The sequence below is a fragment of the Pipistrellus kuhlii genome, unplaced genomic scaffold (genome assembly GCF_014108245.1).
Source record: "Pipistrellus kuhlii isolate mPipKuh1 unplaced genomic scaffold, mPipKuh1.p scaffold_m20_p_2, whole genome shotgun sequence".
Lineage (NCBI taxonomy): Eukaryota > Metazoa > Chordata > Mammalia > Chiroptera > Vespertilionidae > Pipistrellus > Pipistrellus kuhlii.
Window position 1 is genome coordinate 184,097,976 of NW_023425515.1, and position 25,121 is coordinate 184,123,096.

Genomic DNA, 25,121 nt, shown 5'->3' on the forward strand with positions numbered 1-25,121 from the left:
ACACAATCGTGTCTGCACATGTGTGCTGAAACTCACATGCATACACATGCAAGTATGTACAGATACATGTGTACAAACACACACAGCCAGGATGTCCAGGCACACACAGTTACACCCTGTCCCAGTCACACACACATATACAGCTGCTGCACCCCTGCCCCCACCCTCTCCGCTCCACCTGGCACACAGGCATCTCCGGCGGCGATAGGAGCAGGTCTCGCCTCCTCCCAGTGTGGGAATGGATGTTTCTCTGGTAGCTTTTTGCTGGGTGCCCGGAAGTGCTCAGGCCTGGAAGTGCCTGCATAAATCAATATTTGCTGCTGTTAATTATTAAAAACAAAGCTACACCATGTCTGGAACACACATCTCTGGAGTTCCCACTGGCTCCCCGGGCTCCAGCCTGACCCGGGGCCAGGTCTGGGGGAAAGGAAGGCAGAGTGCCTTCCTTCCAGGGGGCCGTGGTTTGGAGATGGAGGTGCCAGCAGCTCCTTCAGGATGCCAGGTTGGTCCCTGAGCTGGTGGGCAGCCCTGCGCCTGCAGGGTCCAGAGCAGCTGGTATAGACGTGACCACAGCTCAGGAAGGAATCGCTGCTTTCCCAGCATCTGTCTGGGAAGGGGCTGCTGAGGCCCCGGCCCTGCCCCCGAGGTGCAGGGGAGACACAATGCAGGGTCAGCCTATTTTATAGGCGGGGAAACTGAGGGTTACGGAGATGGCCGGTTCTCACTCAGGTTCACCCAGCAAGTTGTAGCAAGGGCAGAGATGGAACCCGTATGTATGTCCTGAAGTCTGCTCCATATGGCGGCACCTTGGCAGGCCCTCCCCAGGCATTGTGGTGTCTCCCCTAGGGTCAGGGGCAGTTAGGGCAGAGGAGGGGCTAGTTAGAGCCAGGTATGGTCTGGGGCCTGGGGAAGGGAGAGAACAGGCCAGCCACTGTCTGGCACTGGGGAACAGGAGGAGAGGAGGAGGGAGGGGAGAGCAACTCCAGACCTTTCCCTGGATTTCTAGTTCTGCCTTTCCTAGCTATGTGATTACCTATATATATTTTTATTTTATTTTATTATTTTATTTTATTGACTTCAGAGAGGAAGGGAGAAGGAGAGAGAGAGAGAAAAAAATCATCAATCAGCTGCCTCCTGTATGCCCCACATTGGGGATCGAGCCCTCAACCCGGGCATGTGCCCTGATAGGAATCAAACTGTGACCTCCTGGTTCACAGATGGATGCTCAACCACTGGGCCACACCAGCCAGGCGCTAGCTTTGTGATCTTGAGCGTGACATTTCACCTTTAGAGTCAGTTTTCTTTCCTGTAAAGTGGGAATGACACCCGCAGCTCCCGGGCGGTGGGAGAGGATGAGATTAGTTAAGGGTCCAGCATTCAGTAGGTCCTCAAGAAAAGTCTCCAAGGTAACCCCCTTCTTAACCTGCCTGGCTTCCCAGCCAGTCCCAAGAACCGCGTCCCATCCCGGAGGCCCTGAGGCCGGGTGCCCAAAGTCTGGGAAGACAGAGAAGGCGGGGTGGGGTGCGCCCGGGCGAGCCTGGGGGTGCCGGAGACCCCGTGCGCTCAAATCTTCCAACTCTCCGGCTAGTGCGCGCAGGCGCAGTGTCCGGGGCCGCGGTCGGGCCGCTGTGGGGGGAGGGGGGCGGGCGGGGGCGGGGTCTCGGTGTCCCCGCCCCGGATCCCCGCAGCCCCGCCCCCGCCCCGCGCCGCCCGTACCTGGCGCCCCGCCCCCTCCGGCCCGGCCGCCCGGCGAGCCCAGCGCAGGCAGCGCCTCCGGGAGCTGGAGCCGGAGCCGGAGCCGGAGCCGGAGCCGGAGCCGGAGCGGGGCGCCGCGGACCGGGCCGGGGCGCGCGCGGGCCGGAGCCGCGGGGCCAACCGGAGCGCCCCCGGGGCGGGGCTGCGGGCGGGCCGGGCTCGGGATGGCACAGCTGCGGCCCCCGGCGCCCCCCGGCCGCCCGCGGAGGGGCTCGCTGCCCGCTGGGGCCGGCTGGCAGGTGAGGATCGGGGCGAGGTGGCCCTGCCCAGGGGCTCTCGCCGGGTCAGCCCGACTTCCCTGGAGCCGGCAGCGCTGCCCCGGCCCGGGCGCGTCCTGGAGGGGGTGTGAGCTCGCTCCGGGCTGACTCCGTGCCACGGCGGCCGCGGGCACACCCCTGCCCGAGGGCCGGGCTTGGGGCTCTCCGGCCACTGCCCAGGCGCAGGTGGTGGGACCGTGGCTGTGAGTGTGTGTGTGCGTGAGTGTGTGCGTGCGTGTGTATGTGTGTGTGTGTGTGTGTGTGTGTATGTGCGTGCAAGCACGCACGCTCCAGCTTGGGGACCATTCCTCCATCCCCTGCCCCTTCCAGGTGTGTGTGTCCGTGTAACTTTGCGTGGCGCGCTGGGCACTTGGCTCACAGCCCCCCATGTGTCCGGGCATCTGTGGCTCCCGGGAGGCTGTGGCTGTGGGTGTCACTTGTTGCTGTGTGAACACGCTGGTGACACCGCCATGTGTCAGTGTTGATGTGACTCCCGCTGCATTGTTCCTGGCCCTGTTAGGTCACCAGGAGGTGGGGGACATCAGTGCACCCCATCGCTGCTGGGCTGGAGTTGTGTAGGTACAGGGTGCTGGGTGGACAGGCGTGTCTGCCTACCTGCCCTGCAGGTGTGTGTGTGGTCTCTGCTCGAACAGCCTGCGGGACTGTATCGTCCCAGCTCGGAAGCGCTGGGTGTGGCCACAGGTGGCCATGGGTCAGTGTCACATGGGGTGGATTTTGTCCCTGGGGTCAGGCCTCAGGGTGTACACATGGGGTGTGTGTGTGTGTGTGTGTGTGTGTGTGAGAGAGAGAGGGGGGGGGGAGAAATATGAGTGGTGTGTACTCAACTGGGTGTGAGGGCCATGCCGTGACCCTCACCCTTGGTGATAACCACTCCGCAGTTGCCATGTGGTTTTCCTTTTTTTCAAAACTCACCGAACGTGGTGGGATCAGGCCCTCCATGCTCGCTCCGCAGGGTGTGTGACTCCGGCGGGAGGTGCGTGGGAGTGGGGCTCTGTAGTGGAGTTTCCATGAATGTACCCGCCTGTGTCGTGAGTGCCTGTTGCTGTGTCTCCACACGCAGACCTGGTGTTTGTGTAGCTTCGTGTGCCATTGCTGGCATGCAGGTCTGCACAGGGGTGGGTTTGCGTGCATGTGTGTATGTGTGTGTGTGTGTGTGTGTGTGTGGTTCTTGTACACAGACCCGTGTAGGAGGGGGTGTGCTGTTGTGTAACTTAGGACACCGGCACGGGTGTTTGCGGGCTAGTGTATAACTCTGAGCCTCAGAGTGGGTGTGCAGAGACCCCGGGGGATGTTTGCTTTCTTTGGTACAGTGAGATGTTTCAATATTGGTGTGTAGGCCTGTGCGTGTGTGTTTGAGCGAGCAAGAGAGAGAGAGGAGAGAAGAGAGAGAGGGAGTATGCGTTTCCTGGTGCCCAGCCCCGCAGCACATGTGTGCATAAGCCTGATGCTCACGGGGCCGCAGGAGCTGGGAGGGGCTGGGGGGAGGGGCGCCCTCCCGGAGACTCTGGGGGCTTCCCAGGCCCAGCCCCTGCCCTACTGGCCTTCACGGTGCGCCTTCCAGGAAGGCTCACGGGGAGTTGGCGCTGGAGAGGCTGAAGCTGCCAAGGCCGCTGGCAGATGCCCGATTAACCCTGCGTGCGCCCTGGCCAGGAGAGGCAGTCTGCGAGGGCTGCATGGGCACTCGCACACACGCGTGTCGGGCCAATGGGACACCCCAGCTTCCTCTCCCCCAACAGCCCCCGGTCCGCACTGCTGGAGGGTGAGGGAGGAACCCCAGACCCTCCTGAGGGTCCCAGCAAAGCTCCTCTCTGGAGCTGGCACCTGAGCTCTTCTCGGGTGCATGGGCCTGTCCTCGCACTGCCAGCCTGGTAGCGACACCGGGACGCTGTGTCTCTCCCCAAGGGTCACGCCCCTCTGTCCAGGCGAAAGCCTCCTCCTTTGGGGAAGGGGACTGAGTGGGGAGGGCTGCCCTGCGGGGCCCAGGCTCTGGGTGGACAGGCCCAGGGTGGGGCTGGTCAGAGTTAGAGGGACCGGATGGATCGGTGCAGACACCTTGGGGCTCAGCAGGATCAGCCGGACCACCCTGAGGCCCGGACCCGCTCTCTCCCCCTCTCTGTTGCAGAACACAGATCTGTTTGAGATGATTGAGAAGATGCAGGTGAGGCTGGACCCATTGCCCCTCCCTGGGGGCCGGGCTGGGGAGGGGGGCCGGCCACACCTCTCTGAAGACAGGCCATGCCGGGCGGAGCTGGGGGCAGTGTGTTGTCCAAAGCTCTCTGTCCAGAGTAGAGGATGGGGACCAGTAGGGCCCAACTCCCTGTCTGACCCTGGGGGCCCAGGTTCCACCTGTGTGCCTCCCTACCCCCCCCCCCCCCCGTCCCCCTCCTCTCTCAGAACTGGGGTCTCCGCTTCAGTCCTGCAGGGGGTATGACAGACTCGGCAGGACCCTCCTGCACAGTGGGAGGAGGGTGGGTTCCAGGGCTCAGGGCAGCCAGCGCTGTGCCCAGGGCGGGGGAGGTGCCGGTGAGCTAGGTGGCCCCGCCCCCGCTGCCTGACCCCTGCCCACCCTCCCCTGCCCAGCTCCCGGCTTCCAAGCCCTTGTCTATTTGTTCAAGGGTCTGTGCTGGGAGGTGGTCAGGGGCTGGGATGAGCTGGAAAGACCGCAGGAGCTTCCCTAATGTCAGTCCACCCCCTACACCCTCTCTCCTGCCCCCTTTCTGCCTCCCTTCTTTAGTCCTCTGTGTCCATCTCTCCCCTCCTCCTCCTCTCTCTGTTTCTTTCTCTCCCCCTCTCTCCCTACCCCTCTCCGGCCTCTCCCTCACTCCCTCTCCCTCTCTCAACAACACGTATCTGTGTAGATGCAGTAGCTTCCCTCCCGGCTCCCCACACTCACACAGGCACGCGCTCACCACCCTGCCCCCACTCCCAGCGGCAGGCATTCCCGCACTGAGCCCCCGGCCCCTCCCTGCCGCCGCCGCCTCCCACAGCCCAGGTGACTTACCAGCCACCCGCCGGGCCTGCAGAGGCCTGAGGGAGCAGCACCCTGCCCGGGGGTGGGCTTCCCCCTTCCACACAGGAAGGGGGGGGGGGGCCCTGCAGCAAGCAGGGGAGGGGTGTGGAGGGTGGGAGGGGCGTAACAGGAGGTGCTGCCCTCTCTTTGCAGGGAAGCAGGATGGATGAACAGCGATGCTCCTTCCCACCACCCCTCAAAGTAGGTCTGAGCCACTACCCGCCCTTGGGCTTCCTCAGCGGCCGCCCCGAAGGGCTTGGGGACCGGGGCTGGGAAGAGCGTGCAGACTCCCTCCCTCGGGTCGGGGTGGGCCTGGGAAGTCTCACCACAGCTGCCCACCCAGGAGCCAGCCCAGGAGAACCCACCCCTTTCATGAAGTAGTCCTCCTGTGGGCTGGGTGCTGGGGCGCCCACCTGCATCCTGCCCTCTGGGAGTTCTGAGATGCGTGGAGCCCCCCTCCTGGGCTGTAGGCCTGGGGCCTTCATTCCAGCTCCTCCCTGCCATCTTGCTGCAAACTCACCCTGCCTCTCCAGGCTGCCCTGCCCAGAGTTCAAGCCCCATCCCTCACACGATGGCCTGCGTACACGGTTTTCCTGGAGGCCAGTTATGACAAGCAGTTGTGGAAAGACTCACTCAAACTCCTGCTCCCTGAAGCTCTTACCTGAAAGGCTGAGGGGGAGGGGATTTGAGGAGGGGTAGCCAGCTTGCCCTCCCCCCCCCCCTCCTCCCCTGAGGAGCCAGACGGGAAGCGGGGGACTGAAGGGGAGGGAAGGAGGCTCTGGCTTAGTCTCACATCTTTCTTGGGGGGCAGGGGGACTGCATGTGGCCTCTCCAGGTAGACATATGGTTCTGGGGTTGGTGATCTGGGACTCCAACCATCCAAGAAACTGGCAGCTGGGCCTAGGGGCATGGGCTCAGGGTGCAGGGGTGAGAATTAAAGGGGCTGCATGGGCGTAAGCCTGATTTTCATCCAGGGCTGGGGTTTTCGAAGCGTGGTCCTCAGACCAGCCCCATCAGCACCACCTGGGAGCTGCGAGAATGTGAATTCTTGGCCCCCCCGCCCCCCAGACCTAGGGCATCAGAAACTCTGGGGTGGCTTGTAGCCACCTGGGTTTAATTGAGCCCCCAGGCTGTTCTGATGCACTGAGAATCCCTGGTCTGGAGGTTCCTTGGCGGGGAGGGGGGGGGGGGGGAGCAACGAGCCGCCTCCTCCCCCAGCAGGCCCAGGCCCAGAGGAGGCCGCCAGCACTCAGTGAGCTAAGCCTGCTTCAGCCCAGCCTCATGGGGTCACCCCAAAGCCAGCCCTGCCCAACCTGTGAGATGGGGAGATGCTCCCAGCCTGCTGCTGGCCAAACAAGGAGCATTGTGGGAGGCTGGGAGGAAGGGGCATGGACCCAACGCGCCGAGCCTCGGCCCTGCTTGTGTTTTGCAGACGGAGGAGGACTACATTCCCTACCCAAGTGTCCACGAGGTAACCCCCGGGAGCCCCCTGAGCCCACCCTCACCCCCAGCCGGAAGGCACTCCCACAGGGAGTCGGGAGGCCCCTTCTCCTCCCTCTCAGGAGTCGAACCCCCGTGAGAGACCCCGTTTACAGGCCAAGGACTTCTGAGCGCATCTGAACCCCAGGCCTCTGAGCCAAACGTTTCAGCCTCTGCCAAGGTCCTGCTCCTGGCTCTACCCGTCCCCTCCTACCCTTCGAACGGGACTTGGGCTCCCTGTGGTGTGGGACCCCCGTGGACTCTGGGTTGTCCGGAGGTCTGCCTTGGGGAGTTGTCCTGAGGCACGGTGGGATGTAGTGTGGGTGGCTCTCAACCGAGTCCCCCTTCAGGTCCTGGGGCGAGAGGGGCCTTTCCCCCTCATCCTGCTGCCCCAGTTTGGGGGCTACTGGATTGAAGGCACCAACCACGAAATCACCAGCATCCCAGAGGCAGAGCCGCTACAGTCCCCCACTGCCAAGGTGAAGCTGGAGTGCAACCCCACCGCCCGCATCTACCGGAAGCACTTTCTCGGCAAGGTGGGTGGCCCGCCGGGATTGGGTCCGGGCCTGGGGGGGAGAGAGCCCTCGGGCGGGGGCTGGGTGACACGGCCCCAGAGCCCGGAGTCTCAGGGAGCATGCCTAGTGGGTTCACTCATTCATTCAACAAACAACTGTTGCAAAAAGCAGTCTTAGGGCGGAATGGCCAATGGCAGGGATGCTACCGGGGCCTGCGTCCCGGCTCTGCCACTCTCTGCCTGGGACTGCAGGCCGGTGGCTGACCTCAGCTGTGGAAACGGAGGTGATGGCGGTACCGCCTCAGAAGGCTGCTGCAAGGCTTTCCTGACAGGGTGCTTGTGGAGTTTAGAATGGCTTCTAGCCAGTGTGCCTGGTCCTGTTCAAGGCACATGGTGTGGAGCGGCAGACCCAGGTCCTGCCCTCAGGCAGCTTGAGGTGGAGGTGGGAAGACACAGTCATTTCATGGTGTGACCTGGGTGGATGCAACCCTCACCCCATCACCAGCCCCCAGTGCAGGGGCCCTGCCCGGTCCCAACTTGCCAGAGGGTCCCCCAGCGGTGTTCCAGGCCAGAGTTATTGGGCCAGTCTGTGGGCGTGGGAGGGAGGTCCCTCGCTGGGACCCTGTATGTGCCCAGGTGCCGCCTCTGCGTCGCTTGTCTCTGAGGTGACAGGTGGTAGCGTGGCTCCAGGATCTCAGGGCCTGGGCGGGAACCTGGGCTCTTCCGTTCATTAATGGGGTGGCCTCGGGCAAGCTATTGGGCCTTCCTGGGCCTGTTGCCTTACCTATAAAAACCAGGCAATAAAAGCACACTAAAGCATAGAAAACCATACCTGACCCACAGCGAGTACTTGGCAAATGCTAGCTGTTGTTATCACATTTTAACGAGTCCGTGAGATCAGGATTGCCTAGTCGTTCAGAAGAGGAAACGGGGGCTCAGAGAGGGAAAGTGACGTGGTCAAGTTCACACAAGTACTGGGCTAAGAATCGACTTAGCTTTGGCTGACCTTCCATCAAGACACGCTATGAAAATAGACAACAATATTGTCCTCTAGTTATGTAATGTGATGAATGCGGCTACAGTGACAATCTTATCACAGTACACGAACGTGTCAAAGTAACCCGTTATACACCTTAAATTTATAGCTATGTGTCCTATTTTTAAAAGGACATGCTTTGGGAAGGGTCCTGTTGCTAGGCGTGTGTATGCACGTGTGCACACACGTGTGTTTGGAGGAGGGGCGATTCCTTGGGCATGGGATTCTACCTCCAGCCGAGAGACCTGCATCCTGGCACCACTGTCCGGAGGCTCTTAGCGGGGTCTGGCAGCTGGTGGGATCTGGGGGACTGGGCCAGCTTAGCACATAGTTGGCACTCGGAAAAGTTTGCCAAGGAGTGACAAGGGACAGAGCGAGTGCCCTGAGCACAGAAGGACCTGAGGAGGTACACGTTGGGCATGATGGCCAGAGCGGAGGGGACCCCGGGGCTGAGAGAGAGCCAGCGCCACCTCCTGCCTCCAGGTGGGTGACTGGGGAAGCACCGGGGCCTGTCCTGGCAGAGGGCGGAGGTCAGGTTAACTTTGGAGACTGACTTTCTGGGACCCGGAGCCCACTTTCCCACTGCACCCCTGGGGCTCCTTGGGCTCAGGCTCGGGGAAACTCCGCACCCTGAGGACCGGGCGCAGCCCTCCCTCCCTGCCAAGTGCCTGCCGCTCCCTCTCCGCAGATGGCGCCAAGCCCTTGGGGTTTTCCATCGCTCTGTGCCCAGGCGGGCTGAGGGGGACTCTGCCCCAGGTGCGCTCAGACTCTCCCTGAGCACATCGCCGGCCCCTGCCTCCTCCTCTGCCTGCCCTCTGAGCACAGGCGTTCATGTTCAAACAGGACTGACTTCCAGGATGACTCCTGGGGCGGGTGTGGCTGGGGAGCCTGCAGGCTCCCAGGGCCGGGGCTGCCAGGGGGAGCCCAGCCAGGCTGGGGTGTGATCTGCCAGCTCTCCCTGCCCAGGGCTTTGGGACTTCCCCCCGGAGGGACCAGCCTGGGCTCCTCTCCGGGGGAACCGTCCCTGCAGCAGCTTCCCCTGTGGCCGCTGGGATATTTCTCCCATTCCTCCCCACCTGCAGCTTCTTCCGGTGAGGCAGGAGGGCGGGAACCTGCCCGGTCAGCCGCCCAGGGTGTTCATGAGATGTTTCACTTCCTGTTTCCCACGGGCCCTGGCTCCAGGGGCCACAGGTTGAGCAATCAGTCCGTCAGCGTATTTTCATGTGCACCCCTACTGTGTGCTCAGCGCCAAGAAAGGCAGGGCTGGGACACAGCTGTGGAGATGCCAGACGGGGTCCTGGAACTGGTGAGAATCCAGAGAGGGGTTCCTATAAGTGTTCCTTAAACAGCTGCTCTGTGCCAGGCACTTTATCTCTGTCAGTCCCTGCCGCCATTCCACAGGGAGGAGGCCTCTCTCCCAGTTCGTAGACTGGGAAACTGAGGCACAGAAGGTGAGGTGACCTCCTCAGGCTCCCCAGCTGGCAGGTGGCCGAGTGAGGCTTGAATGCAGGTCCGTCTGGTGCTGTTGCCGGGTCACCGGCTGCCTGGTGAAGGACCCCAGCTAGGAGCCAGCTGGCGTTCTCGTTTGGTTCATATCCACGCTCAGCCTCACCCACTCCCCTGGCCTCTACCGCCCCCCACAGGAGCATTTCAATTACTACTCCCTGGACGCTGCCCTGGGCCACCTGGTCTTCTCACTCAAATACGACGTCATCGGGGACCAGGAGCACCTGCGGCTGCTGCTCCGGTGAGAGGGGTGAGGGGAGGGGCCCTGTGGCAGCAGGGTGGGCGGAGGTCTTGTAATCTGAGAATTCATCTCATGTCACCCACTCTCCTAATGGAGGCCCAGAGAGGGCCAGGGATTTGCCTGAGGCGGCACAGCACGTCAGTGCCCAGGCCAGGCCTGGCCCTCCCTGGGCTCTTCCTCCGGGTGGAGGGGCTCCGGTCTCCCTTCCCGCAGCCCAGCCTTTCACCAGGGGCTTTCTCCTCCAGGACCAAGTGCCGGACATACCACGATGTCATCCCCATCTCCTGCCTCACCGAGTTCCCCAACGTGGTCCAGATGGCAAAGGTGAGGCCTCTGCTCCGTGAGGGGGGCCCCCTCTGCACCCCCTGGGGGGCGGGGCCCCCTCTGCACCCCCGGGGGGGCGGGGCCCCCTCTGCACCCCCCTGGGGGGCGGGGCCCCCTCTGCACCCCCCTGGGGGGCGGGGCCCCCTCTGCACCCCCCTGGGGGGCGGGGCCCCCTCTGCACCCCCCTGGGGGGCGAGGTCCCCTCTGCACCCCCCCGGGGGGGCGGGGTCCCCTCTGCACCCCCTGGGGGGCGGGGCCCCCTCTGCACCCCCCGGGGGGGCGGGGCCCCCTCTGCACCCCCCTGGGGGGCGGGGTCCCCTCTGCACCCCCTGGGGGGCGGGGCCCCTCTGCACCCCCCCGGGGGGGGGGGCCCCTCTGCACCCCCCTGGGGGGCGGGCACCCAGCGTGAGGGCTGTGGCCAAGCCTCAGCGTGCTCTCCTCTTCAGCTCAGGGCCTAGCCCCGTGTGCTGCGGCCGTCCCTGAGGTTCTGCCGCTCACCTGCCCCATGCTGGGCCGTCCCCTGCCTGTGGTGTTGGCGCTATTTCAGAGCACTTTCAGAAACGGGGTCCCCCGTTCTCCACGCCCCATTCCGAGCAGCAGGGAGCCCACAGTATTGCTTCCGCCTTGGTTGTTTTCTCTCCTTTCTGCACCGTGTCTTCCCCCTCCTCCCCCCTTGGCCTGTCCCTACCTCTACCCCATGTCTCCTCCTGCAGCTGGTGTGCGAAGACGTGAATGTGGATCGATTCTATCCTGTGCTGTACCCCAAGGTACGGCGGGCCCCGGGCGCTGCTCACTGAAGGGGGGTGGGTAACACGGGCACTGAGCCTTCATGGGCACCTGCAGTGTGCAGGGCATTCTTCTTAAGTGTCTCAGTTAATCCTCACAATAACCCTGCAAAGCCAGTTTATGGAAGAGGAACTAGAGCTCAGAAAGGCTCTGTGTCTTACCCAGAGCTGCACAGCAGATAATAAAGGTCTGCGTTTAAACCTAGCATTGGTGGCCTGAGGGGTGGGGAGGGGAGGGAGGGGCATGCCTTCTCTCTGGAAACGCTCCGTGTAATTTGGGGACCCTCCCAAGAGCAACTGGTGTTCCCAGCCAGGGGCTTCCTTGGCCTTGCCTTCCGACCTTAGGGGGCACCTGGTGAGGGAGAATAGCACAGGCACCGTCCTCAGTGCTGCTCGCAGACAGCAGCCGCACTCCCAGGCGCTGTCACATGTGGGAAAAGGGCAGGACTTCTGTCTTCAGCGAGCCAGGGGCTTCCGGGAAGAGGCGGGCCTTGGAAGACAGGTGGACCCTGTAGCTCTGACCGGATTCTGGAGCAAGATGTGGTGCCCGAGGGGTCCTGTGGTCCAGGAAGTGTCCCCGAAGGAAGGGGCTCAGAAATTAGATTCTATCTCAGTTACACCAGGGGAAACTGAGGCCCAAAGTGAGGAGGGAACGAAGGAGCTCGAGGGCCCACAGCGAGGGGGTGGTCTTGGCCTGTTGTAGATCGAGGAGGTGGGTCTACAGAGGAGCCCAGGAGGGAGCTGGGTGTTGGGGCATCGAGTAGGGATGGGGGGTTATTGGCAAAACTCAGGAGCAATGAGCTTGGGCTTTGGAGTCCAGCAGGCCGGAGTTCCAGTCCCAGCTCTGCTGTGCAGCAAGCTGTTGGCCTTAGACCAGCTCTGGGCCTTGGTTTCTTCGTCTGTAACATGGGAGCGGCAGAAAGGTCTTCCTCATGAGTTTGTTCTGAGGATTAAAGGAGAGGATGCTCGTGGTGTGCCAGCCACAGGGCTTGGCACAAAGTAAGAGCAGGAAGTGACAACTGGGAAAAGCGGGCTGCTCACCCCCTGTCCTCTCCCCAGGCTTCCCGGCTCATCGTCACCTTTGACGAACACGTAATCAGCAACAACTTCAAGTTTGGAGTCATTTATCAGAAGCTTGGGCAGGTGCGTTCTCCTCTTCCTCCTCCTCCTGCTCCTCCTCCTCTTCCTCCTGCTCCTCCTCCTCTTCCTCCTGCTCCTCCTCCTCCTCTTCCCCCTCCTCCTCCTCCTCCTCTTCTTTCTCCTCCTCATCCCTGCTCCCCCACCCACCTGGCCCTGTACCTGGGACCTCAGCCCTTTGCGGGGAGAGCACCTGCCCAGGGACTCAGTTTCCCGGGGCTGCCAGAGGTCCTCCTTCCAGCCTTCTCCGGGGTGGGGGTGGGGGTGGGGGTGGGGGTGGGGGCGGTGGGGGCGGCCCAGGTGTTGCAGCCCCATGACCTCTGCCCTCTGTGTCCCCAGACCTCCGAGGAGGAGCTCTTCAGCACCAACGAGGAAAGCCCTGCCTTCGTGGAGTTCCTCGAGTTTCTTGGCCAGAAGGTCAAGCTGCAGGACTTTAAGGGGTGAGCATTAGGGGGGATAAGCAGGCTATACTCTGGGGCAGGGAGGGAGCCTCTGCCCTGGCCCCCAGGAGGCCTGGCTGGGCTGGAGACTGAGCCGTGGCCTGGGGGGCCCGGGCAGGTTCCGCGGAGGCCTGGACGTGACCCACGGGCAGACGGGGACCGAGTCCGTGTACTGCAACTTCCGCAACAAGGAGATCATGTTCCACGTGTCCACCAAGCTGCCCTACACCGAAGGGGACGCCCAGCAGGTAGCCTGGGCACCCGCCCACCCGCTTCCCCCCCCTGTCCTCCTGTCCCCCACTCCCTGTCTGTCCGGTGTCCACCACATCCGGCTCAGGGGGCCCTGGGATGTAGAAGATGGAAGTGATCCAGTCCCCCCTCCTTAGGGGCTCAGTTTCCCCATCTGTGAAATGGGGTAGTAATGACACTTACCTCATAGGTGAGCGTACATGAAGGATACACATACAATGGCTAGAAGAGTGTCTGGCATAGCAAAAGCTCAGCAAATCGGAGTATTTTTCCTGGGAGTGAAGGGCATTGCGGGGTCATGTGGGAGTTAGACTTGGCAGAGGTGAGAGTCAGGAAAAGCTTTCCAGATAAAGTGCCTTTTAGGCTGTGAAGCAGCCAGGAGCAGTGAGGGGGTCCCCGTTCCAGGTGGAGAGAGCAGCTTCTGTGAGGCCCGGAGCTGAGGAGGGCAGGGCGCGGTCTGGGAGCTGAATTTAAAGATTTGTCACTCTGCCCTGAGCAGCCTGCAGGACTCTCTGCCTTCCCCCACTCCACCCCCAGCCCAGGGGGAGAAAACGGTCATGTGAGAAACAAATGAAAACATTTATTTATTACTTTTACTCTCATTCTCTTTTCTTTTAAGAAGATTTTCTGTCCATTTTAGCCACATGAATTTATGGGTGGAACTTGTTTGTTCGGGGTGGGTGGGGGGGCCAGGTTTGGGGCATTTAGAAGAAGAAGGGCTGAGAGGTAGGGCCTAGGGACCAGGAGCCCTGGGTTCGAGTCCCCTCACTCACTGTAGGGCCTTGCAAGTCCTGTCTCTCTTGGCCTCGGTTTCCTCATCTGTCACAGAGATTCTAAGAAAAAGGAAAATAATTTGAAGACAAGTTCCTCACCACGTTTTTGGGAGGGAGAAGCGAATCCTTAGCCGTGTCCCCTGCCTATCCCACACCCCTGCACCCCCTCGCCCCGTGGCCCGCCCCCCGCCCCCCCCTGCTGGCCAGGTGCTGAAGGCCGTGCCCTGTGCTCAGTTGCAGCGAAAGCGGCACATCGGGAACGACATTGTCGCCGTGGTCTTCCAGGACGAGAACACGCCCTTCGTGCCCGACATGATCGCGTCCAACTTCCTGCACGCCTACGTGGTGGTGCAGGCCGAGGGTGGGGGCCCCGACGGCCCCCTCTATAAGGTGAGTGACCGCAGAGCCTGCCGGGATGAGGCCTCGGTTTTCCCAGCTGTAAATAGGGGGACTGTCCTGAGGGCTCTCAGTCCCGCTCTTGCTCCAGTGATGGAGGCTTCCCCTCCTGCCCTCTCTGCTCCCCATAGTTCCCCTCTCAGAGAGACCCGTGAGCCTCTTCCCCCTTCATCATCCCCGATGGCTCCGAGACCCCTTCCCGCCACTCAGATCCAGGGCCCAGCACGGTGGTGCTGGATCCGGGGGTTCAGCCACTGAACACCCCCCACCCGGGAGCAGGCCTGTGCCCAGCGCGGGATGGGACGGGGCGTGGGGCCCCACAGGGACCGGTCCCTCCCGCCCTCGCAGGTCTCCGTCACGGCCAGAGACGACGTGCCCTTCTTTGGGCCCCCGCTGCCGGACCCTGCCGTGTTCCGGAAGGTGAGAGGCTGCCCAGCCCCGTCACGGGCAGGACCACATTGGTGGGGGCCGAGCGGGGGACCCACATTCTGCCACACTAGGTCCCGAAGCCCCACTGGGTGCCAGGGCAGCGGGCCTCCCCTCCCCGTGCGCCTGGGGCCTGGCTTTTCCGATCATCTTGATAAAAACTGGCCTTTCTTTACCAAGTCACAGAGCAGACTAATGTCATGGTTTTACATTTTTCACATGTTTCATGTCAGACTCTGTGGGCCTTCCTCATTTCTGTTATCTTCCTGACAGTCTTCTTTCGTCTAAAATGTCTTGCGGAGGGCGGGGGGGAGGGGCGGGAGGGGCACAGCTCTCTCTCCTCCACCCTTGGAGCCCTGGCTTCAGTCCCCCGCAGGCTGCGGCAGTCAGAAACCCGGATCCAGCCAGCCCCTCACTTCTGTGGGTTTGCTCTCCTGAGGGGCGGGCAGCCATGAAGGGCCCTGGGCTGGGGAGCTGAGCCAGGGAGGGGCCCTGGAGTGAAGAGGGCAACTTCTGGGCTCCAGCAGTTGGGGGCTCAGGGGACTCCAGCCCGGGACACAGGGCACAGCTTCTGTTTCTGTTCCCCTGAATCCCCCCCCCCCCTTTCTTTTCTCCACTCTGGGGGCTCTCAGGGGCCCGAGTTCCAGGAATTTCTGCTGACAAAACTGATCAATGCGGAATATGCCTGCTACAAGGCAGAGAAGTTTGCCAAGCTGGAGGTGAGGATGGGCTGCTGGGTCCGAGTCCCTCCCCGCAGCTTGAAATTTCAGACCTGCCCCTCCCGCCTCGGCAATCTTGGCCTTGGGGATGGCTGCCAGGGGGAGCAGGAGGAAGGGCTGTGCACGGCTGGGTCAGGGGAGAGGATGCGGGGCATTTCTGGGGATGCGAGGGGAATGCCCTGGCAGGCGGGGCTGGGAGGGGGCAGGCCGGCAGAGGGCTCCGTGGGGGCGGGGACAGGCGGCCAGATGTTGGGGCCTGAGGGCAGCGGAGCGGAGCTTAGGCTTGCGGGGGGCGCAGGCCCACTCCCCACGCTCCCAGAGAAGGTGACCAGCCCTTGGCCCCTCCTGACCGGCCGGCCCCCAGGAGCGCACGCGCGCCGCCCTCCTGGAGACGCTGCACGAGGAGCTGCACGTGCACAGCCAGTCCATGCTGGGCCTGGGCGGCGACGACGACAAGCTGGAGAACGGCGGCGGCGGCGGCGGCGGCTTCTTCGAGTCTTTCAAGGTGAAGGCGGGTCTGCCGGCGCTCCCGGGGCCGGGGACCGGGCGGGTGTGACCCGGGGTATGGACACGTGGCTCCAGTAAGGTGACCAGACGTCCCGCGTTTGGCGGGACAGTCCCGATTTTCAAAATTTGTCCCGCGTCCCGATCAGGACTTTTTTTCAAACGCCGCGGGATGCGGGGAAAAATTGTTAGAAGTCTGTTGTTAAAAAAAAAAAATGGCAAAAAAAAAAAGTACCATCTGAAAAACAAAAAACAAAAACAAAACACATTGAGGTTAAAATAGGCTTAAAAGCTAAAAAATGTAATATGTTTCTTTTAGAAACAGAATACTATGAGAGCCTGCAAATGCACTAAGACTGATATGCTTGGCAGTTAACGGAGATCAGAAAACCATACTCAATCATCCTGAAGAATATAACTGCTGTGTGAATTGTGACACCCAGTTTTAAATTGTTATTGCTTTTAGTAATATTATGACTAATTATATCCATATTTTGTGGGAAATAGGGCTATTCGTACTTGCAATGTGTTACTATCAAAGAAAATGGATCAAATCTTCTTTCTTTTCTCTTATCATTCAGAAACAAAATACAAAATTTTTTTAAATAAACAATATCATTATGAAAAAAAAGAAGAAAAAAGAAATCTGGACTGTCCCGCCAAAAGCAGGACGATCTGGTCATCTTGGGGGCAGAGTTGGTGGGGGCGTGGTCGGGGATATGGACACGTGTGTGGGTGTGGCTAGAACCGAGGGGGCGTGGTTCTGGGGTATGGACACCTGTGGAGGCGTGGTTTGGGGGTTATGGACACCTATGTGGAGTGGCTAGAGGCGGGCCCACCGAGGGGCATGGTTCTGGGGGTATGGACGCCTGGGGGGCGTGGCTAGAGGCGGGCTCACCCAGGGGTGCAGTTGGGTGGGGGAGTGGTTCTCGGTGGATTTGGGCTTGAGGGTGGGCCCAGATTAGTGAGGTGGAATTTGCAGTTGGGACAGTAAAGCCGGGCGGGCGGGCGCGCAGCCCAGGGAGGAATTCATGGTTGGAGGCGGGGCCCAGGCGTGGTGGCCCAGGCTCCCTGAGGGTTAGGCTGAAGGCTGGAGTGTCTGGGCGGCAATGGGGCGTGAGCCAAGGGGCCATCAGAGAGGAACCTGGCCTGGGTGACCTTCAGCTTGTGTGACCCACCCTGGCTGTCTCTGGTTTCGGTCCGTGTTAAGAGCGCAGGCTCCGTGTTAAGACCCCAGCTCTGTCGCTAGCTTGGTCCTTCTCTGAGCCTCCGTTCCTTTGTCCGCTAGGGTAATGACAGCTTATACAGTTGTTGACATTTGTAAAGCAGTTAGATCAGTACAATAAATGTTAATGAGCAGAATGCAGAATTCTGTCCAGCTACCTCAGCAACTGTTGTCCAAAGGGAGAGGCAGAGGGAGTTCCTTTTCTCCTTGGATAGTGCCCGGACCCCCCCACCCCCCATGCTCTCCCCTCTGCCAGCTGCAGGTCCCCAGCTGGTGGCTTCCTTGCCCTTGTCTCCTGCCCCCTCAGGAGGAGGATGCCATCCTCCCACGTGCCGGGCCCCAGCTCATCCCTGCAGGCCACAAAGCTGGAGCCCTGGGCTCGCCTAGGGCCTGAGCCCCGCTGCCCAGGCCTGCCCTGGCCTGACGGGAACAGGCTGTCTTTGAGAAAGAGGCCTCAGGAGAAAGCCTGCCTCTGCCCACTGGACACGGGGCTGGGTGGGGTGAGTGTCTCCTCTGAGAGGGGCCTCCAGGGACCCCACCTCCTGTGGGCGTTAGCTGGCGGACCTGGACTGGTCCGAGCCCACAGGTAAGGATTTGGGTTTGACACGGGCTCCAGGCTCGCTTGTCAGCCTGTGGAAAGTGAGCGTGGGAGTGGTGCCTGCCTCGCAGGGCGATGGCGTGAGAGAGCCAGTGCCGAGTGCCTGGCCCCCAGTAAGCATTCGGTACGCACTGGCTGAGAGGAGCAGGGAGGGAGGATCAGAAGCTTTAGGAAGGCCCTAACTGGTTTGGCTCAGTGGATAGAGTGTTGGCCTGTGGACTGAAAGGTCCCAGGTTCGATTCCAGTCAAGGGCATGTACCTTGGTTGCGGGCACAACCCCAGTAGGAGGTGTGTAGGAGTCAGCTGATCGATGTTTTTAACTCTCTATCCCTCTCCCTTCCTCTCTGTAAAAAAAATCAATAATATATGTATATATATATATATATATATATATATACATATACACACACACACTCACACACACACACACACACACACACACACACACACACATATATATATATATATATATATATATATTTTTTTTTTTAAAAAGCTTTAGGAAGGCTTCCTAACAGGAGAGAGCTGTTTTGGGAGGGCTCTCTACACACTCTGGGCCATGACCCAGTATTTTCTTTCTTTTTTTTTTTTTTAATAAAAAAATATTTTTATTGTTTTTATTACAGAGAGGAAGGGAGAGAGAAAGAGTTAGAAACATCGATGAGAGAGAAACTCTCATTGCTGCCTCATGCACACCCCCCACTGGGGTTGTGCTCGCAACCAAGGTATATGCCCTTGACTGGCATCGAACCCGGGACCCTTCAGTCCACAGGCTGACTGACGCTTTCTCTACTGAGCCAAACCGGTTTTGGCCGCAGCATTTTCTTTAAGGCTCACCACAGCCACACGAGAGGCTCCCAGGCTCAGGGGGTGAGTGGCTTGAACTAGGTCACCCAGTGAGTTGGTGGCAGAGCCAAGGCCCAAACTCCCCTTGGCACCATGTGGGCCTGGCTCTTGCGTGGCCTCCTGGGGAAGGACTTCTGGCACTCAGAGTGGCAGTGGTGGGGAGGAACCAGGGGCCCGGGTTCCGGGGTTTAAGAAACCTGTGCCTCCTCCACCCCCACCCCACCCTCACAGCGGGTCATCCGGAGCCGCAGCCAGTCCATGGACGCCATGGGACTCAGCAACAAGAAGCCCAACACCGTGTCCACCAGCCACAGCGGGAGCTTCGCCCCCAACAACCCGGACCTGGCCAAGGCCGCGGGAATAGTGAGTGCCTCCCCGGGCCTCCGGCTCGCCCTGCCCCCAGCGCCCCGCAGTCTGAGGGGCCGCCATCCTGGCTCTAGTCTCCGTCCAGCCTCTGCCCTCCGGGGGGGGGGGGGTCAGGGGCCCAGGCCAGGCACTGTGGTGCCGAGAGCCTTCCGTCTCCTTCCCAGCGTCTCGACCCGCCACTCCCCCTGGCCCCTTATGCAGGTGTGACTTCGGGTCAGCTCTGGGGCAGCCTCTGTACCACATTCCTTACTGAGCACCTGCTGTCTGTCGCGCGCTGGGGACTGGCTGCTGTGTGGGCACCTCCTTGGATTTCTGGGAGCACCAGCTGTGTGCCAGGCCGTGGGCATGCTCTGTGTGCCAGGGCCTGGGTTTTTGTGTGAGCACCTGCTGTGTGCCTGGCGCTGAAACGCTGGTGGTGACCTGGATTGTTGTGTGGACATGTACTCTGTGTGCACCTACTGTGTGCCCGGCCCTGGGCTGCTGTGTGAGAGCCTGCTGTGTGCACCTACTGTGTGCCCGGCCCTGGGCTGCTGTGTGAGAGCCTGCTGTGTGCACCTACTGTGTGCCCGGCCCTGGGCTGCTGTGTGAGAGCCTGCTGTGTGCAGGAAAACAGGCCGCGGAATGAGCCCATATTGTGTGGTGAGCCTGATGTGTGGGGGAGTGAGCTGTGGTGTGAGCACTGACTCTCGCACCTCCTTCTGTGTGCCCGGCCCTGGGCTGCTGTGTGGGCACCTGTGTGCCAGGGCCGAGATGGCTGTGGCTGCCTAATGTGTGTCAGGAATTGTGTGGGCTTCCGTGTGAGCATCTCCTAAGTGAGTACCTACTGTGTGATCACTTCCTGTCTGCCAGGCTCTGTGGGTTTCTGCTACTAATACTCAGGGTGGGAGCTGGGCACACAGGTTGGGCAAGGCCTTCAGCTGTGGGCCTCTGCTTTCTGCCGCCCGGTGGCCGCCCCTGGCACTGCACCCACTGCTCTGCTCCCCGTCTCCATCCACCCTTCTTCATCCCTCCACCCCTCCACCCCTCCACCCCTCCATCCCTCCATCCCTCCATCCATCACTCCATCCATCCTTTACTGACTGCTGCATGCCAAGCCCTGCGCTCAGTGCTGTGAGGCTGTGTCACTTGTGGTGAGAGGGACCTCCCACCCCAATTCCTGCCCATGATCTGGCCTGGCCAGGGAGCAAGGTCCTCTGCGGTCCGGCACTCACCAAGCCCACCCTCCCCCAAACCCAGATTGACAAGCCACCCCCGTCCTGGCTGGAGTGGCCCAGCCTCCCGTGGGGGGCTGTAGAGGGGCCCCAGAGACAGGGCCAGGCCAGCAGCACCCACCATGGCAGTAACCAGACCCATTTTTGTTTTTGTTTTTGTTTTTACACAACTCTCCGCTCTCTTCATGTTGCTTCCTTTCCTTCCACTCCCTCCTCTCTCCCCTTTCCTCCCCCGCTTGTCCTCTCTCCACTTCTTACATGTTTATGTGTGTCCTGTCCTCGGGCACTCCCTTTCCTCCTCCTCCTCCTCCTCCTCCTTCTCCTCCTCCTCCTCCTCCTCCTTCTCCTCCTCCTCCTCCTCCTCCTCCTCCTCCTCCTCCTCCTCCTTCTCCTCCTCCTCCTCCTCCTCCTCCTCCTCCTCCTCCTCCTCCTCCTCCTCCCTGCCACTGCTCCCTCCCTTGCTTCTTCCTTTTTGTCCCTCCCTCCCTTCCCCTTTCCGTCTGTCCCCTCCCATCTCTGTCTGTCTGTCTATATTCCACTCTGGGCCCCTCTCGTGGGCTCCTCCTGTGTGTTCCTGTTGCTGTGTAACCGTCCATTTGTCCATGTCTCTGTCCCTCTTCCCCCCTCTCCCCTTCCCCTGCCTTTTCTTTCTCCCTCCCAACCCCCTGCCACTCCCTTCCTTGTTTCTCTCTCTCTCTTTCGCTCTTTTCCCTGTGTCACCTCTGTTTCCCCTCCTGCCATATCTCTCTCTCTCTCTCTCTCTCTCTCTCTCTCTCCCCTCCCTCCCTCCCCTCCCCCCCCCCTCCCTCCCTCCCCCCTCCCTCCCTCCCTCTCTCTCTCTCTCTCTCTCTCTCTCTCTCTCTCTCTCTCTCTCTCCGACCCTCTATGTCTGTCCGTCTGTCTCCGCCCCTCCTCTGCTGCTTGCCAGTCTTTGCTTATTCCCGGGAAAAGTGCGAGTAGATTCGGACGCCGGGGCAGTGCCATAGGCATAGGAACCGTGGAAGAGGTGGTCGCCCGTGGGGCCCGCGGCTCTGGAGCCTGCCTGCACGCACTGCTCTCTGCTCGCTCTCAGGACGAAGGCCATATTGGGGATGCTGCCCCCTCCCTCGGGGACAGGTGCAGGGGCACGCAGGTCGGAGTGCTTGCAGCTCTGATGGCACCCAGCACCTGCTTTGGGGCCTGGTCCCTGTGCCAGAGCCGGTGCCCCCGGTCAGAGGCTCCTGGGCCTGTCCTGGCCCCCGGGGTCCTGGTCCTGTCCCCGCCAGGATCTGACGCCCACAGACTCTCTGCCCGGCTACTCGCCCCCCAATATCGCCAGTTCTGCATGAAGTGCCATCCTTCTCCTCTGACCACGAGCTGGTCTGGGGGTTCCTGCCCTCCCTGCCTCCCTGGGACCCACCCTCCTGATTCCCCCAAGAAGATGGGGGCCTGCTTCTGTGTGTGTGCAAATGGGGGCATCTGCCAGCTGCCGGCCCAGAACCTTCCCCAGCATGGGGTGTGGGCTTGGCTGCTATACCCACGCCCCATTGGCCTTAGGCCGCAGGTCCCGGAAGCCCTGGGGGTGGGGGGATGGCCATTGGGAGTGTCACCTGGCGGGGGGAGGGGCCCTCTGTGCAGGGGGAGGGCTGTCTCCGGACATGGACGGTTTCTTCTGTTCTTTCTTGCTCGTTGCCTCTGCTTCGGGGCCTGGAGCAGCAGGGCTGGGGTGGCATGTGGGGCCCCGGGCTCCCGGCGCAGGTGGGCGCTGAGTCGGGGGCTCTCCTCGCAGTCACTGATCGTCCCCGGGAAGAGCCCCACCAGGAAGAAGTCAGGCCCGTGCGGCTCTCGCCGCAGCAGCGCCATCGGCATCGAGAACATCCAGGAGGTGCAGGAGAAGAGGTGGGTGCGCGGGCGGCGGCGGGGACCGGTCTGGCTCCTCGGACCCCCACGCAGGGGCAGAGCGGAGCAGGCAGGAGGGAGTGCCTGCCCTCTGCCCCTCTGCCCCTCACTGGTGACAGCTGTCCATGCCAGTCCCTGCTGTGTGCCAGGCCCCGTGCCAGCTCATCACCTCACGTAAAGTGCTTCCGGCTGCTCAGCAGTTCTGCTGGCTCCTTGGGGTCCCGCCTTGCACACCGGGACGCTGTAGATCAGCGGGCTCGGGGCCTGCCCAGCTCACACAGCCAGTGGGGGGGCAGAGCTGGGAGTTTCGGCTAGTCTGTGGGGGTCTCTGAGTACATCTGTGTGGGCAGCATGCCGTAGTAACAGCATGGCAGCTCCTGGGGAGCCAGGGGTAGTTCTTGGGTGTGAATCCCATCTTTACCACCATCGGGCTGTGTGACCTTGGGTAAGTCACTGCACTTCTCTGAGCCTCGCTGTCCCAGCCTGGAAAAGGAGGATAAGAACACGCCAGCATCCTGGGGCTGGTGCGGGTGTGGCGCTCTGCATGTGAAGCAGGGGGTGGGCACACGGAGGCTCAGGAATGCTGCTGGCTCAGTCCTCGTGGGCAGGAGGGCCCAGCGTCTCGCAGATCCCGGGTTTAAGTCTTGGTTTTGGCATGTTCTGGCTGTGCATCCTGGGCAGGTTCCCTCCCATCTCTGGGCTCCAGTTTTCTGATCCATAAGGGACAGTCACACCTCCTGTGGAGAGGGGGGACTCGGGGTGTCCTGTCTTAGGAAGGTTCTCCGAGGTGCCCAGTTAGCCACAGGGACTGCCCTGGGTCTGGCCCCTGAGTGTAGAGGGTGTGGGTATGAGGCAGGAGGTGCCCATGACCTCTTCTCACCACCTGGGCCTCGTCCTACCCTGATGCCAGGCCTGGTGCTGAATGCCCCCGCCGCCCCCATGTGCCCCGCAGGGAGAGCCCCCCGGCTGGCCAGAAGACCCCGGACAGCGGGCACGTCTCCCAGGAGCCGAAGTCAGAGAACTCCTCCACCCAGAGCTCCCCTGAGATGCCAACCACCAAGAACAGGTGCGCTGGGGCCCAGGGCTCACCGGGCCCGGGCTTGCGGGGGGGTGTGGGCTCATGTTTTCCATCCCCACCTGGGCTGGGGGAGGCCAGGAGCACGGACCCTGCCACCCCAGGCTGTGGGGGAGGCCCGGGCACTCTCTGGGGTCCTCCGTTGACACCCACCCACCACCGCTCTGGAATACATTGGCGACCTGGGCAAACGTGGGGGTGTAACATGACCCAGGAAGCTATTTCCAGAGCGTTGTGGTCAGAGGAGAGCAAAGCAGGGGATGCGATGAAGAGTGACTTGGGGGCAGGGGGTCATATGGATGCTCAAGCGAGACATGGACAGAGGGGCGAGGGAAGAGGGTTCCAGGTAAGCGGCACAGCCAGTGCAGAGGCCTGGGACGTGCTGGGAGGAGGGAAGGAGGGCAGTGCCTTGAGCCGAGTGCCTGAGGGGCCAGGCCCAGTGAAGGGTTGGGGTGAGGGCAGGAATGGAAGCTGCTCCATTCGGCTCTCGTTGGCTGAGCCCAGACAGAACGCCAGGCCGGTGCACGGAGAAGCAGGGAAGGGTGACGGGGATGGTGAGAGCCAGGGTGTGCAGGAGCCAGAGCCGGGAGGGCCACCCTGCCGTGCGAGGAGGAATCGGGGAGGACCTCCCTGAGGAGGCGGCCCTTGCTGGTGTTTGAAAGGTTTATTTGCTCTGAGGGATTTGACGGGCAGAGTGAGACTCCCCTCGGGAAACACAAAGTCCCGAGCGTGGAACAGGATTGGGGGAGGGCTGTGAGCACACTGCGGCGGCGGAAGCTGGGTCCTGTCTGTCCTCCCACCTGCAGCTGGGTGACTTTGGACCGTGTGCCTGCCCTCTCTGTGCCTCGGTGTCTCCTCGTCTGTAGGGTGGGTCCAGTAATGATAACAGTGGGAACATTCGGGCAAAAATAACGTGGGACAGTGCGTGGCACAGAGCAAATGTGCACTGCATGATAATATTAATAGTTATTATTGTGCACCAAGGCAAGGAAATCAGACTTTATCGGGGGCCGTGGGAGCCCTGAGAGGGTTTTGAGCAGGGGAGGGACAGGGCCAGATCCGCTTATTGAGGAGGACAGTGGCCGGAGGCGGCTCAGAGGCCTGGGCAGCTATAAGCAGGCCGTAGGCAGGCCTCCCCGGGCCGGAGGGCAGGGGACCGGGCCTGGCCCGGGGGGGCCCTGAGTGGGTGCTGTCTGTGGCAGAGCGGAGACAGCAGCCCAGAGAGCCGAGGTGCTGAAGGACTTCTCCTGCTCCTCGTCCAGCGCCAGCAGCTTCGCCAGCGTGGTGGAGGAGACGGAGGGTGTGGACGGGGACGACACCGGCCTGGTGAGGGGCCGGGGGAGCCGGGACACCCACAGTGGCGCTCTTTGGTGGAAGCAGGGGGCTGGCTGTGGCTGAGATGCAATCCGGGGACCCAGCCAGGAGGAGTACTGCAGACTGACCCTCCCTACTCTGCCCTCCCATGCTCCCCAGCGCAGGGGAAGGGGGGGCCCAATCCCTGAGACCTCTGAAGGCCCCCTCCTGCCCGCCTCAGCCTCATCTCCTGCCACTCCAGCCATTCCGGACCCTCTGCAACCCCCCAAACCCACGAGGCTTACTCTACCTCTGGGCCTCTGCACGGCCCTTTTCTCTGAAACACGCTCCGCCTCCTTCTCCTTCCTCTTTGTCTGACTGAGTCCTGCTCCCCCTTCTCGGCTCGGCATCCCATGGCCTCCTTTCGTAAGCCTCTCCGATGTCCCAGGCCCTCTCGGTGCCTCACAGACCCCGGGCTCTGCCCTCAGCCCCCGTCTGTCATTCTTCACTCCACACACCCGCGCTGGGCACCTGCTCCCTGCCGGGCCTGTCCCAGGTGCTCCGGGCACCGCAAGGAGCGGCGCAGACCGGCCCTCCCGATGGGCCGAGACCTGGCGTGACCGGAGTCTCTCCCCAGCTGCCTCGCCTCTTAGACTTCGGTCTCGGAGGGCAGGGACCTGCCCCACATCTCTCGGTGGCCTGGCCCACGAGAACGTCAGTGAATGACGGCTGATGGAATGAACGGGCGAGTGTGGTGTGAGCCTGTTCCCGCTCTGTCCTCCTGGGGCCTCCCTGGAGCAGACGGTGGGCCCCTCCTCTCCGCAGGGAGGCAAAGGGGGCCCAAGGGGAGGGGAGCCGAGCCAGGGCCCTGGCCCAGGCTGACCTCCCGCTTACTCTCCGCCCTGCGACCCCAGGAGAGCATCTCGTCCTCGGGGACCCCACACAAGCGGGACTCTTTCATCTACAGCACGTGGCTGGAGGACAGCGTCAGCACCACGAGTGGGGGCAGCTCCCCAGGTACCAGGCTGGTTGGTGCTTGTGGCCTGAGGGGTCAGGG

At 61.8% G+C, this 25,121-nt stretch overlaps 1 protein-coding gene across 17 annotated transcripts in view; it reads left to right on the forward strand.

Moving 5' to 3' along the window:
- The window catches only part of LOC118722401 (RAP1 GTPase activating protein), a 50,946-nt gene that overhangs the window by 22,944 nt on the left and 2,881 nt on the right, over positions 1 to 25,121 (forward strand). For 6 of the 17 annotated variants that reach the window (XR_006742242.1, XR_006742243.1, XM_045585062.1 and 3 more), the window contains exons 4-23: positions 4,156 to 4,191; positions 5,197 to 5,244; positions 6,476 to 6,514; positions 6,873 to 7,058; positions 9,716 to 9,819; positions 10,065 to 10,143; positions 10,857 to 10,910; positions 11,988 to 12,071; positions 12,405 to 12,505; positions 12,624 to 12,753; positions 13,762 to 13,917; positions 14,272 to 14,343; positions 14,982 to 15,068; positions 15,433 to 15,573; positions 18,473 to 18,604; positions 20,747 to 20,950; positions 21,587 to 21,696; positions 22,607 to 22,762; positions 23,974 to 24,097; positions 24,979 to 25,081. Coding sequence is in view for 15 of the 17 variants with exons in the window: in XM_045585062.1 (XP_045441018.1) it covers positions 4,156 to 4,191; positions 5,197 to 5,244; positions 6,476 to 6,514; positions 6,873 to 7,058; positions 9,716 to 9,819; positions 10,065 to 10,143; positions 10,857 to 10,910; positions 11,988 to 12,071; positions 12,405 to 12,505; positions 12,624 to 12,753; positions 13,762 to 13,917; positions 14,272 to 14,343; positions 14,982 to 15,068; positions 15,433 to 15,573; positions 18,473 to 18,604; positions 20,747 to 20,950; positions 21,587 to 21,696; positions 22,607 to 22,762; positions 23,974 to 24,097; positions 24,979 to 25,081 (2,146 nt within the window). In the remaining 2 variants the exon portion in view is untranslated. Of the gene's footprint in view, positions 1 to 1,784; positions 1,995 to 4,155; positions 4,192 to 5,196; positions 5,245 to 6,475; positions 6,515 to 6,872; positions 7,059 to 9,715; positions 9,820 to 10,064; positions 10,144 to 10,856; positions 10,911 to 11,987; positions 12,072 to 12,404; positions 12,506 to 12,623; positions 12,754 to 13,761; positions 13,918 to 14,271; positions 14,344 to 14,981; positions 15,069 to 15,432; positions 15,574 to 18,472; positions 18,605 to 20,746; positions 20,951 to 21,586; positions 21,697 to 22,606; positions 22,763 to 23,973; positions 24,098 to 24,978; positions 25,082 to 25,121 lie in introns of those variants that run through there. The other 11 variants (XM_045585065.1, XM_045585072.1, XM_045585068.1 and 8 more) reach the window with 8 other exon arrangements.